The sequence below is a fragment of the Dasypus novemcinctus genome, chromosome 10, assembly GCF_030445035.2.
Source record: "Dasypus novemcinctus isolate mDasNov1 chromosome 10, mDasNov1.1.hap2, whole genome shotgun sequence".
NCBI classification, from domain to species: domain Eukaryota; kingdom Metazoa; phylum Chordata; class Mammalia; order Cingulata; family Dasypodidae; genus Dasypus; species Dasypus novemcinctus.
This window is the reverse complement of record NC_080682.1, coordinates 103406077-103424165: the sequence shown is the minus strand read 5'-3', so window position 1 is coordinate 103424165 and position 18089 is coordinate 103406077. Positions and strand designations below refer to the sequence as shown.

At 37.2% G+C, this 18089-nt stretch overlaps 1 protein-coding gene across 2 annotated transcripts in view; it reads left to right on the top strand.

Moving 5' to 3' along the window:
* FCHSD2 (FCH and double SH3 domains 2) overlaps nt 1-18089 on the top strand; it is a 359152-nt gene that overhangs the window by 265782 nt on the left and 75281 nt on the right. For both annotated transcript variants that reach the window (XM_058305914.2, XM_071218257.1), the window contains exon 10: nt 17248-17343. In XM_058305914.2, coding sequence (XP_058161897.1) covers nt 17248-17343 — 96 coding nt within the window. The remainder of the gene's footprint in view (nt 1-17247; nt 17344-18089) is intronic.

Sequence of the window (18089 nt, the reverse complement as noted above, 5' to 3'; positions counted from 1 at the left end):
TTATTGGCTTACTAGCTATTACTTTTTTGTGTGTTATTTTTAATGATTGTTTTCGGGATTACTGTAAACATGTTTAACTTACCACAATCTACCTTCAAATGAGATTATACCATTTTTAATCAGCGTAAAAACCATACAATAGTATACTTTCATTTTTCCCCTCTTGGCCTTTATGCTTTTGTTTTCAATAGCATAAATAGCATAGGAAATATTGTTTTCATACACTTGTTTATATATCATAAACCCTTTGATACACTTATTATTTTGTTTACAACAATCAGATATCTTTTAAAAGGACTTAAATAAGAAACATCTTTTATATTTACCCACTTGGTTACCTTTACCATTACTCTTTTTTCCTTTATATGGAGACAAATTTTCATCTAGTGTCATTTTCCTTCTTCCTGAAGGACTTCCTTTCACATTTCTTATAGTGTGGGTCTGCTGGTAATTGCTTCCTGCAGCTTTTGTATATCTAAGAAGTGTCTTTCTTTTACCTTATGTTTGAAAGATAATTTTATAGGGATTACAATTCTAGATTGGCAGTTTTGTAGTGTTTTCCCCCCATTCAGTACTTTAAAGATATTGCTCCATTCTCTTCTTGCTTACATTTTTTCTGACATATCTGCTGTCATTCTTTTTTCCCCCTAAAGATTTATTTATTTATTTATTTTTCCCCCCCATTGTCTGCTCTCTGTGTCCATTCGCTGTGTGTTCCTCTGTGACCATTTCTATCCTTATCAACGGCACCAGGAATCTGTGTTTCTTTTCGTTGCTTCATCTTGTTGTGTCAGCTCTCCGTGTGTGCAGCACCATACTTGGGCAGGCTGCGCTTTCTTTCATGCTGGGTGGCTCTCCTTACAGGGCACACTCCTTGCACGTGGGGCTCCCCTACGCGGGGGACACCCCAGCGTGGCACGGCACTCCTTGCACGCATCAGCACTGCGCATGGACCAGCTCCACACGGGTCAAGGAGGCCCGGGGTTTGAACCGCAGACCTCCCATGTGGTAGACGGACGCTCTATCCATTGGGCCAAGTCTGCTTCCCTCTGTTGTCATTCTTACCTTTGTTCTTTTGTATGTAACATGTACTTTTCTTCAGGCTGATATATTTTTCTCTTTGTCGCCTGTTTTGATCAGTTTAATTATGATATGTCTTAATTTAGTTTTCTTAATGTTTCCTGTGTTTGGAATTTGCTGAGCCTCTTGGATCTATGGTTTCATACTTTTCATCAAATTTTGAAATTTTCAGCAATTATTCCTTCAAATTTTTGTTTCTCCTACTTTCAGGGACTCCAGTCACATGTATATATTTGTATATTAGGTTACTTGAAGAGTCCCACAACTCACGGTTACTCTTTAAATTTTTTTAAATTCTTTTTTCTCTCTTGTTCATTTTGGATCATTTCAGTTGCTGTGCTTTGAAATTCAATAATATTTTCTCCTGCAATGTCTAATCTATGGTTAATACTATCCAGTGCATTTTTCACCTCAGACATTGTAATTTTCACCTCTATAAATTAAATTTTGGCTTTTCTATATCTTACATGTCTCTACTTGATATTTTGAACATACTGAATATAATTATAACTGTTTTCACTTCCTTACCTTTCATATTCTTAGCTCTAGTATTTATGTCAGCTCAGCATCGGTTTCAATTTATTTATTTATCTCCTCATAATGAATAATTTTCCTGTTTATTTATATGCCTTGTCCACTTTGATTGGATGCCAAACATTTTGAATTTTACCTTTTTGGGTGTTGGGTATTTTTGTATTCCTGTTGAAATTCTGAAACTTCGGTTTGGTATTAAGTTACTTGGAAACAGTTTGATCTTTTCAAGACGTGCTTTTATTATTGTTACCTGGCAGTGCTAGGTACTGCAGCAGTGCTAACTAACCTCCACTATTAAGGCAAGACCTTCCTGAGTACTCTACTCAAAGCACCATGAATATGAGTTTTTCCATTCTAACTCAATTATTCCCAGGTCTCTCTGTGCATGTGGCACTATTCTCTAATCCCCTCAGGTCACTTTTCTCCTGGCCTTGGGTAATTTCCTCATATGTATGCTCTGGTCAGTACTCTGCAGAATGCTTCAGGGTGACTCTCTGCAGATCTCCACATCTCCACATCTCCCTGTGCAGCTCTTTCCTCTCTATACTCTGTCCTGTCAACTCTAGCACCTTCAGGGTGACTGCAGATCTCCACATCTCCCTGTGCAGCTCTTTCCTCTCTATACTCTGTCCTGTCAACTCTAGCACCTTGGTTTTCCTAGACCCTCAGCTTCCTGTCCACAGCTAGCAACATTGTCTTGATACTCAGGGTTATCTCCACAAACTCACATGGTCTGTTAGGCTCCTCCTCTTGGGTTCCCCCTGCCCTTACCAGGACCTGGAAACCCTTAGGTCAGTAAGCTGGATAAATTATAGGGTTTGCCTCATTTGTTTCCTATTTCTCAAGGATCATTGTCCCTCAATACCCAATGTCCAGTGTCTTGAAAAGACTGGGACATTATATTTGATCTGGGGTTTTGTTGTTGCTCATGTTTTTAATTCAGGCAGGAAAGTAAATTCAGTCCCTGAGATGGTGCCTTAGAAAGACACGGACTCTGTTCTCTCCCAGAAAAATAGCTAAAGGGCCAGCAGAAACAGCCTGGAAAGAAATGTTCTAGGGTTTAGCACGCCAGGCTGGACACCACCCAGAAGAGAGGTGGACAGGACAATAATCTCAACGGAAAGACTTTGAGTAGAAGCTGCAGCTACAGTTCTGGTGCCCTTCCCCCACCCTGTGAGCAGACAGTTTGAATTCTCTGGCCTCAGACCGGCAACTAGATATGGGGGCTACAGGGATCCACCTCCCCAGGAAATAGACGAGAGGGATGCAGCCTAAGACTGGTTCAGCTTTTGGCCAACACACTTAGTCTCCTGTGTCCCACAAGCCCACAGGCTGGGTGGGGCCACACGACTGTCTGACTTGGGACCTGGTTCGGGACTAAAGAGATCAGACCCTCTCAATCACCCTCTCTAGTGACCGGGCCTGGTTGTTGAGGATGTGGAGGCGAGTGAAATTATTTCTACCCAGCAAAAGGGAAGGGGCTGCCAGCAAAGTTCTGGAGAACAGCCTCTGAGGAAGTTTGAATTGCAAGACTCTGAATAGCCTCCAGCGGGATCCTCTGTCACTTGTTGAAGTCCAAGTCGTAGTGAATACTCTCCAGCCAGGTGTATTAGTCAGCCAAAAGGGTTCTGATGCCAAATACCAGAAATTTGTTGGTTTTCGTAAAGGGTGTTTGTTAGGGGTAGGAGCTTACAGATAGCAGGCCATAAAGCATAAATTACTTCCCTCAACAAAGTCTGTTTCCAACTCTCATGAAAGAAATGAATTTACATGTCGAAGAAACACAGTGTACCCCAGTCAGAATAAATGTAAGTAGACCTACTCCAAGACGCATGTTACTCAAAACATCAAAGGTCAAAGATAAAATATTATGAGAGCAGCAAGGGAAAGGCAAACCAGCACATACAAGGGACACCTAGAAAGGCTTAGTACAGATTTCTCATCAGAAACCATGGCAATGAGAAGACAGTGGTATGCTATATAATTAGGAAATTGAAAGAGAAAAACTGCCAGCCGAGAGTTCTTTATCTGACAAAATTGTCCTTCACATACGAAGGTGAGTTTTAAAATATTCACAAACAGAAACTGAGAGTTCATAAAAAAGAATCTGCCTTGGGAAGGGGACTTGGCCCAATGGATAGGGCATCCGCCTACCACATGGGAGGTCCGCGGTTCAAACCTAGGGCCTCCTTGACCTGTGTGGAGCTGGCCCATGCACAGTGCTGATGCGCGCAAGGAGTGCCCTGCCACGCAGGGGTGTGCCCCACGTAGGGGAGCCCCAGGCGCAAGGAGTGCGCCCCGTAAGGAGAGCAGCCCAGCGCGAAAAAAGTGCAGTCTGCCCAGGAATGGCGCCGTACACAAGGAGAGCCGACACAAGATGACACAACAAAAAGAGACACAGATTCCCATGCAGCTGATAAGGATAGAGGCGGTCACAGAAGAACACACAGCGAATGGACACAGAGAGCAGACAACTTGGGGGGTGGGGAGAGAAAATAAATAAAAAATAATACATCTTAAAAAAAAAAAGAATCTGCCTTTGCAGGAAATATTAAAGGGAGCTCTGCAGTCCAAAGCAAAAGACAGGCGAGAAAGGCTTGCAGAAGAGTGTAGAAAGCAAGTATAGCAGAAAGGGTAGCCAAAAGAATAAAAAGATAGATGAAAATAAGATATAGTATGTGAACACCAAAGAAGAAAATGGTAATGTAAGTAATGTATTTACAATAATATCATTGATTGTGAATGGATTAAACTCCCCAGTTGAAAGTATAGGCTGACAGAATGGATAAAAAACACGAGCCACCCTTAAACGCTGCCTACAGGAGACTCATCTTAGACCCAGGGGTACAAACCAGTTGAAAATGAAAGGTTGGAAAAAAGATACTCCACACAAACAGTAACCAAAAAAGAGCATATTAGTATCGGATATTATTCCGATAATAATATCAGACAAAACAGACTTTAAATGCAAAAATGTTATAAGAGATACAGAAGGCCATTATAAATTATTAAAAGGAACAATCCACCAGGAAGAAATAGTAGTCATAAACAACCTGTGCACCTAACCAGGGTTCCCCAAAATATATAGGCAAACTCTAGCAAAACTGAAGGAAAAAGTAGACACCTCTACAATAATAGTTGGAAACTTCAACACACCACTCACGTCATTTAAATAGAACAACCAGACAGAAGATCAACAAGGAAACAGAGAACTTGAACAATATGATAAACAAACTAGACCTAACACGTATACAGAACATTGCATCCCAAACCTGCAGATTATACATCCTTCTCAAGTGCCCATGGATCTTTCTCCAGGATAGACCACATGTTAGGTCATAAGGCAGGTCTCAATAAATAGAAAAACATTGGAATTATACAAAGCACCATAATCAAATGAAACTGGAAATCAGTAATAAATGGGAAAGGGGAAAATTCGTAAATGTTTGGAGGCTAAACAACACACTCGTAAATAATGAGTAGTTCAAAGAAGAATTATAAGTGAATTTAGTAACTATATGGAGACAAATGAAAATGAGCACAACTTATCAAAACATGATTTCAGTGAAGGCAGTGCTGAGAGGGAAATTTACAGCCCTAAGCACCTATATTTAAAAAGAAGAAAGAGCTAACATTAAAGAGCTAACTGAGTAACTGAGGAAGCTAAAGGAAGCAGAAGGAAAGAAATAACAGATCAGAACAGAAATAAATGAAATTGAGAACCAAAAGTAAAAAAAAGAGAAAATCAAAAAAGTTGGCTCTTCAAGAAAGTTGGCTCTTCAAGAAAATCAATAAAATTGACAAACCCTTAGCTAGACTAACAACGAAAAAAGAGAGAAGATGAAAATAAATAGTATCAGAAATGAAATGGGGGGAAGTTACACCTGACTCCACTGAAATGAAAGGGTTCATAAGAAGATACTATGAGAAACTCATTGCCAACAAAACTGATAACCTAGATGAAATGGACATATACCTAGAAATGCACAATCTACATTGACCCCACAGGAAATACAAGAAATTAACAGACCAACACATGTAAAGGGAATTGTATCAGTCATCAAAAATCTTCCAACAAAGATAAATCCAGGACCTGATGGCTTCATAGGTGAATCTAACAAGCATTTTGAACAGAATTAACACCAATCCTTTTTAAATTCTTCCAAAAATTGAGGAGGAGGGGAAATTAGCCAACACATTTTATGACGCTAACATCACCCTAATACCAAAACCAAATAAAGATACCACAAGAAAAGAAACTTACAGCCAATCTCTCTAATGAACATAGATGTAAAATTCTCTGCAAAATACTTGCAAATAGAATCCAATAGCCTATCATAAGAAATATACACCATGTCCAAGTGGGATTCCTGGTATCCAAGGGTGGTTCAAGATAAGAAAATCAATTAATATAATATACTACATCAACAAATTAAAGGAGAAAGCCCACAGGATCATCTTGATTGATTCAGAAAAGGCATTCAGCAAAATCCTTTCTTGCATCCTTTCTTGATTTAAAAAAAAAAGTGAAGCAACAGGAATAGAAGGAAAATTCCTCAATATGATAAAGGGCATATATGAAAAACCTATAGCCAACATTGTATTCAATGGAGAAAGGTTGAAAGCTTTCCCTGTAAAATCAGGAACAAGACAAGGATGCCCACTGTTACCACTGTTATTCAATATTGTGCTCCCAAGTTTTAGCTAGAGCAGTTAAACAAGAAAAAAATGGCAGCCAAATAGGAAAAGAGAAGTAAAACTCACTATTTGCAGATGACATGATCCTATATTTAGAAAATGCTGAAATGTCTGTGGCAAAGCTGCTTGAGCTAAAAAAAAGAGTTTGGCAAAGTGGCAGAATACAAGATCAAGACAAAAATCAGTAATGTTTCTGTGCACTAGTATTGAAGAAGCTGAGAAGGAAATCGGGGGGAAAGTTCCACTTAAAATAGCAAGAAAAAGACTCAAATACCTCGGAATCAATTTAACCAAAGAAGTACAGAACCTATATTCAGTAAACTAGAAAACAATACTTTAAAAAGTCAAAGAAGACCTAAACAAATGGAAAGACATTCCATGTTCAGGGATTGGAAGACTAAGTATTGTAAAGATGCCAATCCTACCCAATCTAATGTTTATGTTCAATGCAATAACAATAAAAATTCCAACAATCTACTTTACAGAAATAGAAAATGCAATTACCACATTTATTTTCACCGGAAAGTATTCTAAAAAAGAAGAGTGATGTGGAACCTGACTTTGAAATATACTACAAAGCTACAGTGGTCAAAACAGCATGGTATTGGCATAAAGATAGACACATTGATCTGTGGGATAGAATTGAGAGTCTAGAGATAAACCCTCACCTCTATGGCCAATTGGGGTGTGGTTTTTTTTTATATTTATTATTTATTTATTCCCTCTCCCTCCCCCCTCGTTGTCTGCTCTTTGTGTCCATTCACTGTGCATTCTTCTGTGTCTGCTTGTCTTTTTTTTAGGCAGCACTGGGAACCAAACCTGGGAGAGAAAGGGACTCAATCTCTTGCATCACCTCAAGCTCCCTGGTCTGCTGCATCTCTTATTGTCTATCCACTGTGTCTCTTTTTGTTGTGTCATCTTGCTATGCCAGCTCGGGCCAGCTCACTGCACGGGTCACACTCCACTTAGACCAGCTTGCCACACGGGAGGCCTTGGGAATCAAACCCTGGACCTCGCATATGATAGACGGGAGCTCACTTGCTTGAACCACATCTGCTTCCCCCAAATGGTTTTTGACAAACCAACCCAAGTTCCTGTTAACAGGACAAAACAATCTCTTCAACAAATGGTGCTGGAAAAACTGGGTATCTATAACCAAAAGAATAAAAGAAGTACCCTGTCTCCCTCCCTATTATATAAGAATCAACTCAAAATGGATCAAAGACCTAAACAAACAACCAGAATCTTAAAACTCCTAAGAGATAACATAAGGAAATATCTATAGGATCTTATGGTAGGTCGGGGTCTTTAGAAAAAAAAAAAAAAGATAAATGGGACCTTCTCAAAATTAAACACTTTTGCATCTCAGAGGACTTTGTCAAAAGAGTGAAAAGGCAGCCAACTCAAAGAGAGAAAATATTTAGTAATCACATATCCAGTAAGGGTTTAATATCCTTGATATATAAAGAAATGTACAACTCAATAATAAAAAGACAACACAATTATAAAATGGGCAAAAGACTAGACATTTGTTCAAAGAAGAAATACAGATGGCAACAAAACACATGAAAAAAATATTTAACATCATTAGAGATTAGGGAAATGCCAGTCAAAGCTACAGTGAGATACCATTTCACACCTATCGGAATGGCCACTGTTAAAAAGACAGAACTACAAGTGTTGGAGAGGATGCGGAGAGAGAGGAATGCTTATTCACCATTGGCCAGAATGTAGAATGGCACAGCCACTGAGGAGAACTGTTTGGCAGTTCCTAAAGAAGTTGAATATAGATTTGCCGTGTGATCTGGCAACACCACTACTTGGTATATACTCAGAAGACCTGAGAACAGTGACACAAACAGCATCTGCACACTGATGTTAATCGCAACATTATTCACATTTGCTAAAAGTTGGAAACAACCCAGATGTCCATCAACTGATGAGAAGACAAACTGGAATATTAATTGAGTTTTAAGAAAAAATGAAGTCATGGAGCATATGGCAACATGGATGAACCTGGAGGATATTATGTTGAGTGAAGCAAGCCAGACACAAAAGGACAAATACTGTGTGATTGCGCTATTAAGAATAAGTAATTGTGTAAATTCATGGAGTTAATAACTAGAATATAGGTCACTAGAAAATATAATGAGGTTTGAGAATCTAAAGCTGTGTGGAACTGGTAAAAAGATTATTAATCTTTAGCAAAGACTAGAAAAGATGAAAGCACAGCATAGTGATTGTAAACTAGCAGTGCTGTTATATGGATATGACAGTGATTGAAAGGGAAAGTCTAAGGTCATGTATGTTACTAGAAGAAAAGCTAAAAAAAGGAACATGGGGCTATATAGCATAGCAAAACCTCATGTGAAATATGAATATGGGTAATGTTGCATATTTGACTTTTTCCCTGAAACTAAACAAATGTATGTTAATGAGACAAAATATTGATATCAGGCCGAAAAACACCACCACCACATTATACCAAGTGAAGGAAACCAGACACAAAGTACTACATATTGTATGATTTTATTTATATAAAATATAAATAGAAATCAGTTCATAAAGATGGAATTAGATTAATGGTTATGTAGGGCTGAGGAAGATAGAGGGATTGAGAGGTGACTGCTATAAGGGGTGTGGACTTTTTCAGGTAATGAAATTGTTCCAAAATTTTTGTGGTGGTGAATGCACAACACTGTGATTATACAAAAAGCCATTCGTTTTACACTTTGGATAGAGTATATAGTATGTGAATATATCTCAATAAAACAGCTTTTTAAAAAATTCAGTCCCTGATGCTTCATTTTAGGCAAAAACAGAAGTCCTAGTTCTACACATAATACAGTGATGTATTTTTTTAATCCAATTTAGTAATCTCTATCCTTAATTACATGAATTTATCCTCACACTTTCTGTGTAGTAATGATATATTTGAATTCATTTCTGCTATTTTATGTTTTCAGTTCACCCAGCTTTTTTTGGCTTTTATTTCTTTTTGTTAGATTGGTCAGTTTTTCCTCTTCTAATATGAAAATTATGGATTATATTTTTAATCCTTTAGGGATTACCCTGGGTGTTAAAGCACATACTTTACTTACATTTTTCTTTTAAGAAAAATCCATGTCATCATATATATGCTCCTCTGAACTAAAGACCTGGCATTCTTTAATTTGCCTTCAAATTATACATTCACTGTCTACCAGGTTATTACTTTAGCTTGATGGATTCTTGATACTGATTTTTTATTTTTGTTTCTTGCATCTTCTTCGTTTAAATTATTTTTTTCTTAATAATTTACATTCTTTATAGATTTTCAGCAAGTGTTTCTAGATAGTAAACTTGTAGTTAAACATTCTTAAATGAGAATTTAGCTGGCTATAAAATTCTAAGTTCACTGTTATGTTATTTTCTTTCAGAATTTTGAAACATTTTTTTCTTGCAATTATTAATTGCTGACAAAATATTGTTTGTTACGTAATTTTTCTTTCTGATCATTGCCAACAGTTTTTCCTTGATACAGTCTTTCACTTTACTATAACCTGTGGACAAGGCAGTTTTGTTTAAATTTATGCTGTCTGGCACTTTGTATTGTTTTTTAATCTCAGGACTTGTGTCTTAAATTATGATAAATTCTCAGCCATCTATTCTGCTGTTTAAAAATTTCCATTAAATATGTATAGGGACATGTCTCGCCTCCAAGTCCCTTAGCTATTTCATATTTCCCTTCATTATTTTTTCCTGTACTGCTTTCTGAGTAAATTCCTCACTTCTGTCTTTAAAAATCCCTGTTCTATTCTCAGCTTCTCCATTTATTCCATCTATTGAGTTTTTATTTCAATAACTGAAGTAGATTTTAAGATTTCTAATAGTTTCTTTTTTTTAATAATCTTTATTTCATAATTCACTCATCTTTTATTGACTTTTCCCCTTCCTGTAACTCTAAGAATTTTTCAAGAGTTATTTTAAAGTCTTTAAAAATTACTTCATTATTTTTCTATCTCAAATATTTTGAGATACTTTAATGACATTGGCCTCTCAGGTCTAATATATGTGTTCATTGAGAACTTTCCTCACATGATATTCTCCTACCCCTCTGTTTTCTGTCAGATGGTTTTGTGGTTGCCTCTGCCCAGCCCTTGGGATTATAAGAATGAACCATATAGTTAGCTCTGTGTTTTCATCCTATTTTTCAGCCCAGTGCACAGCATATGCCTAGTTTTTAGTCTCTTACTGACACATTTGTTTTTGTGTCAGTAGACTAGCAATGCTTTTGTAGCCACAACCCAGGCAGTCAGGCAGAGCTCTTCCAGCTGCTGCTTAAGGATAGGAAGAACATTTTCAGAGTTGGGATTGGCAGAAATTCAGTTTACATCTCTTGCTATTCAGCACAGTTGTTGAAATCCTTGCCCATTTCCAGTCCTGAGTCCCAGTGAGTTATAAGACTTCAATCCCCAAATCCACCATGGCTTTTTTTCCTCATTTACTGGCCTACAGAGATTTGCCTCTTGTTTTTAAGTCAGTCTATGTACTTTTAAAATAATTTTTAAAAATATTAAACCAGCAATTTCTTTATGTGTGATTAGAGTAGTAAAGTTTCAGCACAACTTTCCTCCTCTGTCTTGGCCAGGAAGTCTCATCCTCTTATCTTGGCAATTTCAAAGCCATTTCTTTCAGTTGGGGTTTTGATCTTGAAATCGTAATATAGCAATAATTCACTTCTCTAAAAGTCAGAAGTCAGTAGTCCCAGCAATTAAACAACCCTTCTGAACAGAACTGGGCAGCCAGGAGGAAGCCCCTCCAAAAAGCATTTGAATAATTTTTCCTTACCTTCATCCCATAGGAAAACCCAAAGCTCTCCTTCGATTCCACGTATTCCGCCTATCTTAGAATTCTAATTGTTAGGCCTCAGGAAATTAACCAAGAGGCTTTGAGGTTAAATGTATGAGATTCCAGTAGAGTGATAGCTAACCTAATAGGAAGGGAGAAGTCAGAATTGTTTATGTTAGCCAAACAAAGTAATTATTGGTCCACTAATAGTGCATTTCTTTAGGAAATTATTAAGTACAATGTAAGTTGATAAGTACGCTGAAGGTGGTATGATCTAATTACTAGATGCATAGATTAGAATATAATTAATTCTGTCTCAGGAGAGTTGGCAGATTAAAAAGGATTCTTAGAAGGGACATCTGAGAGGGCTTTAAAGAATGGTTAAAAGTTTCCCATGTAAAGAAGGATTGATGGGTATACCAGAAAGAGATAATAAGTACAGAAACTCCTATGTTTAGCTGGAAAATTATAGGAATAAAAATTTAATATGAATGATCTATCTGGGAAATGTGTCTTTTTGTTCCAAGTATCAGAAAAGCTCACAAGTACAAGTTATGCCGTGTGCCTTTCTGTTGCAAAATACTTGTTATACAGCTAAAAGCAACAGTGATTGTGTTCTAGCACTGTTATTACTATGTCATTTGCGGGGGGCGGGGGTAGTGGGAGTTAGTCTTTCCCATGTGTCAAAATGTAATTCTACATATTTCCGAGGAAATTTGGGGATAATTTATAATGACAAACTGTAAATATTAAGGTGCTTTGTATATCTTTCATCCCCTAGGGGAAAGAGCTGGCCCTGGAACATTTGCTAAAACTTAATTATTTATGAAGCTGGCTTTTCTCCTTAATATTTCATGAAATGTTTTATATATGAAACTGAAACATATGTTGTTGCAGGTATTTTCTCTAGGATAGTAACTTCAAAGATACCTACTGGCCTTTACAGTTTGTTTATATGTGCTTGATTTAAGGAAATTCCAGTGATTAATAAATGGGTGTTTCAACAGTTCAGAAAATAACATTCTAATTTCTATATGCATTTGGAAATTAAATGATCTAGTATTGAAATTTTTTTCATTTGAAAAATGTATTGAAGTATATCATTCATACATGAACATATATAAACAATAAATGTATAGTAAAAATTGTGAACTTATAAAACAAACATGCGTATCACTATACAGGGCTTCCATATATCATGCTACCACCAAACATCTTGCATTGTTGCGAAACATTTGTTACAAACTATGAAAGAGCATTGTCAAAATATTACTGCTAACTATAGTCTATATCTTACCTTTGTTGTATTTCCCCCAAACCCACCCAATTATTAACACCCTGTATTAATATTATATATTGTTTATAGTTCATGAGAGAATATTCTCATGTTCTTTTAACCACAGTCCATCTTCCACCACTGGATTCCCTGTGTTATGCAGTCCCATGTTTTGTACAATCCATTCAAAGCATACACTCAGTGGCTCTCATTTTTATCACACAGCTGTGCTACCATCACCTCAGTAAATTTTATAACTTTTTCATTATTCCAAAAGGAACCCCCCCATACCCCTTACTATCCCCCATTATTGTCCCTTAGAATTGATATAATATCTTACTTGCCATTGCTACAAAAATATTACAATATTACTGTTAACTATCGATCATGTTAACATTAGTTGTAGTTTCCCCCTGTATTACCATATTCTCAGTATTTTGTAAAAGAAGTTTCTTACAGTTATACTATTAGCCACAGCCTTCATGCACCACTAATATCTCTTTTATACAGTCCCTAGATTACTCTCTAGCTTTCTTTCCATTGACATCTACATAGTCACAAACTACCCCTTTCAGTCATAATCACATTTATAAATCAGCTGTGTTAGTTACACTCACTATAATGTGTTATCTCCAACTCTATGCATTTCCACACTTTTAACATAAACCTTATTAAAAATTCTACGTACAGTAAGCATCAGTCCCATTCTCAACCTCCATTCAATCTCCTAGTAACCTATACTGTAGCGTTTACCTCTATGAATTTACACATTGTATTAGTTCATATTAGTGAGACCATACAATATTTGTCCTTTTGTGGCAGGTTTGTTTGACTCAACCTAATGTTCTCTAGGTTCATCCATGTATCATATGCATCATGCATCCCAATTTCATTTCTTCTTACAGCTGAATAGTATTCCATTGTATGTATATACTACATTTTGTTTATCCATTCATCAGTTGATGGACACTTAAACTGGTTCCATATTTTAGCAATTGTAAATAATGCGGCTCCGAACATCAGTGTGCAAATGTCAGTTTGTGTCCTTGCTTTCTGTTCTTCTGAATATATTCCTAGTAACGGGATTGCTGGATTATATGGCAGTTCTATATTCAGATTCTTGAGGAACTGCCGAACTGTCTTCCACAAAGGCTGCACCATTCTACATTCCCATAATGTTGGCATAGAGTAAGTTGGCTTAAAGCAGGAATTTATTGGCTCATGGTTTTATTATTCCACCACTAACATCCCACACCAGTGATCTTTCCCTTCTGCAATCCAAAATCTCCCCCACAACAGCCTGTCTGAGGCCCTGTTTACTGTGGCAGTCAGTGAGATCCTCCTGGGATGTGCATAAATGCAACCTCTGGAATACATGGACAGTGCCCAGTGAAGGGGGACAGGCTAATTGTACTTATGATCCTTGTTCTTGTGTAATTGAAATTTAGCCTCGTAATATATATTACCTAAGAGTTACCTCCTGAAAGCCTCCTTGTTGCTCAAATGTGGCATCTCTCTAAGCCCAACTCAGCAGATAAACTCCATTACCTTTCCCTGGCATGGGACTTGACTCCCTGGCACCAAGAGATTATTACCAGGCACCAACTAGAGATGCATTTGGGAAGACCTGACCAAAAGGCGATCTATTAAAGACAAATGAGTTTTTATGGCTAAAGGTTTCAAAGTAAGTCAGGAGGTCATTCAGTGTTTATGCTCACTAAAACTTTTAACATTTAAAGAGAACAAGCCTTCTTGTGGAAGTAAACTCCATCAATAGAGTATACCTGCCTCCGTCCCACCACACAACAAATAAATCCAGTCAAACCTCTAAGTCCAACCACTAGTTTTTAAGTATTTCTTATAAATTTTCGTATGGACTTGTTTTTAACAGTCCTTCTCTTTTAGATTCATAATGTTTATAGATGAAATTATGTGTCTGGGACTTGCTTCAATATGATTAGGAGTGAGAGAGACAAGTGGGTTTATTTGTAAATGAATCAAGATTGGCCATGAGGTGATGTTTATGGAATGTAGGTGATGTGTACATGGAGATACATTATGCTATTTCAACTTTTATATGCATTTGAGATTATAACAAAAAGTTAAAAATTTTTAAAGGTTGAAAACTACCCCCCTCCAAATGTATATATAGTTAGAGTGCTTGAGTGTGTAAGTTTGGCAACTGGAAGGATGATCCTTTTAGCCTTTTCTTTTTTTCTTCTTTTTCGTTATTCTCTCTTTTTTTTTAAGATAAATCACAAAATGTTACATTAAAAAATATGAGGTTCCCATATACCCCACTCCCCACACCCTCCACTCCTCCCATATCAACAACTTCTTTCATTAGTGTGGTACATTCATTGCAATTGATGAATACATTCAGGAGCACTGCTACACAGCATGGATTATGGTTTACATTGTAGGTAAACTCTCTCCCAGTCCATTCAGTGGGTTATGGCAGGATATATAATGTCCTGCATCTGTCCCTGCAATATCATTCAGGACACTTCAATTCCCAAAAATGTCCCCATATCACAGCTCTTTTTCCCTCTCCCCTACCTTCAGCAACTCCCGTGGCCACTCTCTCCACATCAATGATATAATTTCTTCCATTGCTAGAGTCACAATAATTCTATAGTAGAACACCAGTAAGTCCACTCTAATCCATATTTTATTCCTCCATCCTGAGGACCCTGGGATGGCAATGCCCACTCCACCTCTAAATTGAGAGGGCGCTTTGATCACACATAGCTGATGGGTGGGATTCTCCTGCTTGCAGTTGTAGACTCTCAGTTCCCTGGTGTGGTGGTTGACCATCCTCATCTCCTTGTTAGCTGACCTGGGTAAGTCCAACAAACCAGGGAGTAGGTGTTGCAACTCTGCTGAGGCTCAGGGCCCAGCTGGCACATGGACAGTCCAGAGATTCAAGTCTCCTGGGCATATACCAACCCCAGCGCCAACCAGAGGTTCAGTAAAAGTGACAGAAGAGGCATGTGTAGAGAAGTCACATCTGAGTACAAGTCCATCACACTCAGGAGCACAAATTCCAATGTAGGGCCCACTGACAAGGCACTAAACCCCAGAGCCATCTGCCATCACTGCAGGATCTGGGTGTCTCCGTAGCCCTCAGGAGCACCCCTACCTGGGGTTGTATCTACTTTGGCTGTCTCTGAGATCCTGCTGAGATGTGCATAAGTGCAACCCCTCTGATGACCTTCCAACTCGTTTTGAAGTCTCTTAGCCATAAAAACTCATTTGTCTTTACCACTTCTCCCTTTTATTCAAGGTCTTTTTCTAGTTGCATCACCAGCTGGTGCTTGGTAGTAATCCCTCGGGGAGGGAAACTCATCCGCGGGAGTCATGTCCCATACTGGGGGGAAGGTAATCCATTTATATGCTGAGTTTGGCTTAGAGAGTGGCCACGTTTGAGCAACATGGAGGCTCTCAGGAGGTAACTCTTAATTAACGTTTTCTTGATAGTGATTAGTAAGTCTTTCAGGACAATGCCAAGAGCTTTCAACAGCCAATCTAGTTTATAATTGAAAGCCAGGGGAAAAACAAAAAACATTTCCCTTTGAGAATATATCCATCCAGCCTTCTCTGATCAAATTCTCCCAAATACTACTCTTCCCTTCCCAACCCTTCAGTCCATGTTCAGTAACACACTCTTTGTTGTTCTCCTAGTATTCCCTATGTACTTACATTGTGTATTTTAATTGTGTGATATATTTGGTACTCCCAGTTTCCAGATTATAAATTCTATGACAATACTAACTTGTTTATTAATCTATGTATCTCCTCCATGTCCCCACCCTCCCCATCCCATTTAACCTGAACTTGATTCTTAAAAAAAAAAAAAAAGCTATAAGTAAATGGTTGTTGAATGAGGGGAAGGGTGACAAAAGAGAACTTGTATTGAACTGATAAACCAAATGCAAAGTGCACCCCCTGGTTTCCTCATCTCCTCAGTAAACCCTTTCCCAGCAGTACTAAGAGCTACTTTGAGGTTTTTTTTTCATTTACCCCTCCTCTGGCCAGAGGGAGAATTTGGTCAGAGGAGGCTGGGAATATACTACAAATGAAATATACTGCAAAGGAAAGTTAAGAAGCAATGGGTAAAAACAGTGAGTACGAAATAGAAAGTGGATTTATGCTCAATCCAATGTTGCTGATTTCCACCTTTTCCTAGGATAACATTGCAATGAATTCTTTTCAGATGTATTGTCATTATGGGGGTATTTGTTTTGATCTATTCTATGTATGAGAATTCCCCTTCTATATTAATTCATTTCTAATCTGTGCTCTTGGTATGCTTTAAAATGGTAATTAGAATGTAACACTTTAGAAAAGGTGACAAGAAGTACTATAAAATTACTATTTTGTACTATGGATGAGCTTATTCTGGCAATTTCCTTATTAGTGAATGGCATTCTCCTCCAAACAGACTTTGAGCCCCATAAAACTTTAGAATTTCAGGTGTCCTAAGAGATCAATGTGCTTCCCTATCTACACCCCTTTATTAAAAAGAATAACTTCTTATGTGATAGCTGTCTTCTTGCTGTCTTAAAATATTGCATATTGTCTAGTTCCCAAATCTGGGATAGTTTCTAAACTAGTACTTTCTAAATGAAGATTCCTAGAAACAATAAGGCACATAGTAGTTTTATCAAAAATTATCTAATATTAAAAATAAAATATGTAATATTGCCATTTCTTTTTTACTGCATCATGTTGTATAGGGAACAACAGAATAAATTTTAAATTTAAAATATAATTATTGGACATTTTAACCTTGTTAAAGACTAAAAGATATTTTATTTTCTCTTTAGGTGGTACGGGACTATAATCTTCAGCTGTTTTTACAAGAGAATGCAGTATTTCACAAACCCCAGCCTTTCCAATTCCAGCCTTGTGACAGTGATACTGTAAGGGAATTCTGGACTTTCATTTTATGTATTGTTCATTTGTTTGTTTTAACAAAACTATGAAGATACAGAGAAATGGTGACATTTCTTCATTCTAAAATGTGACTAACCTAGTGTCTTTATGCTAATAACTTTGTACTGAATGGGGTTAAATTATAAGACAAGTTGCTGAAAATATGAAGCTAAACTTAAGAATGTTCAATGATTTTTTTTTCCAATTCAAATATAAATTTTTCTCTCTATCCATGAAATTCTTCATGTTATACCCTTCCAGAGAAACCAGTGGTTAAATGTTAACCAAAGCAGAATTAACAAATAGAAAAATAAATATTTGCTAACAAATATTTTGGTTTTCTATATGGAAAATTACAGGCCCTTTGTAATTCCTTTCAGATTTCTTAGAATGTTAAAGTTCTAACCTAAATCCCCAATTGGCAGTATTTTAGAAAGCATTAAGCATACATTTTTGTCCTTGTTTACTCTATGAAAAAAATTTGCCATTACTTGAATTTTAAAAAAAGAATAGAATCAAAATGCTAATTTGATAACTTTAAAGTAGAAAATTAATTGCTATGAGGTAAGAAAGCTGATGTTGGCGTTAAGTAGCACATTCTCTTGATGTGGGCAAGTCAAGAAGGAAGTCAGTTTATATTCAGAATGTCTTTTGTTCATTGGATTTTAGAATCAGACCCAGGGGAGTTTATAGTTCCAGAGTTTAACTGTATCAGTTTAATAGAAATAACTTT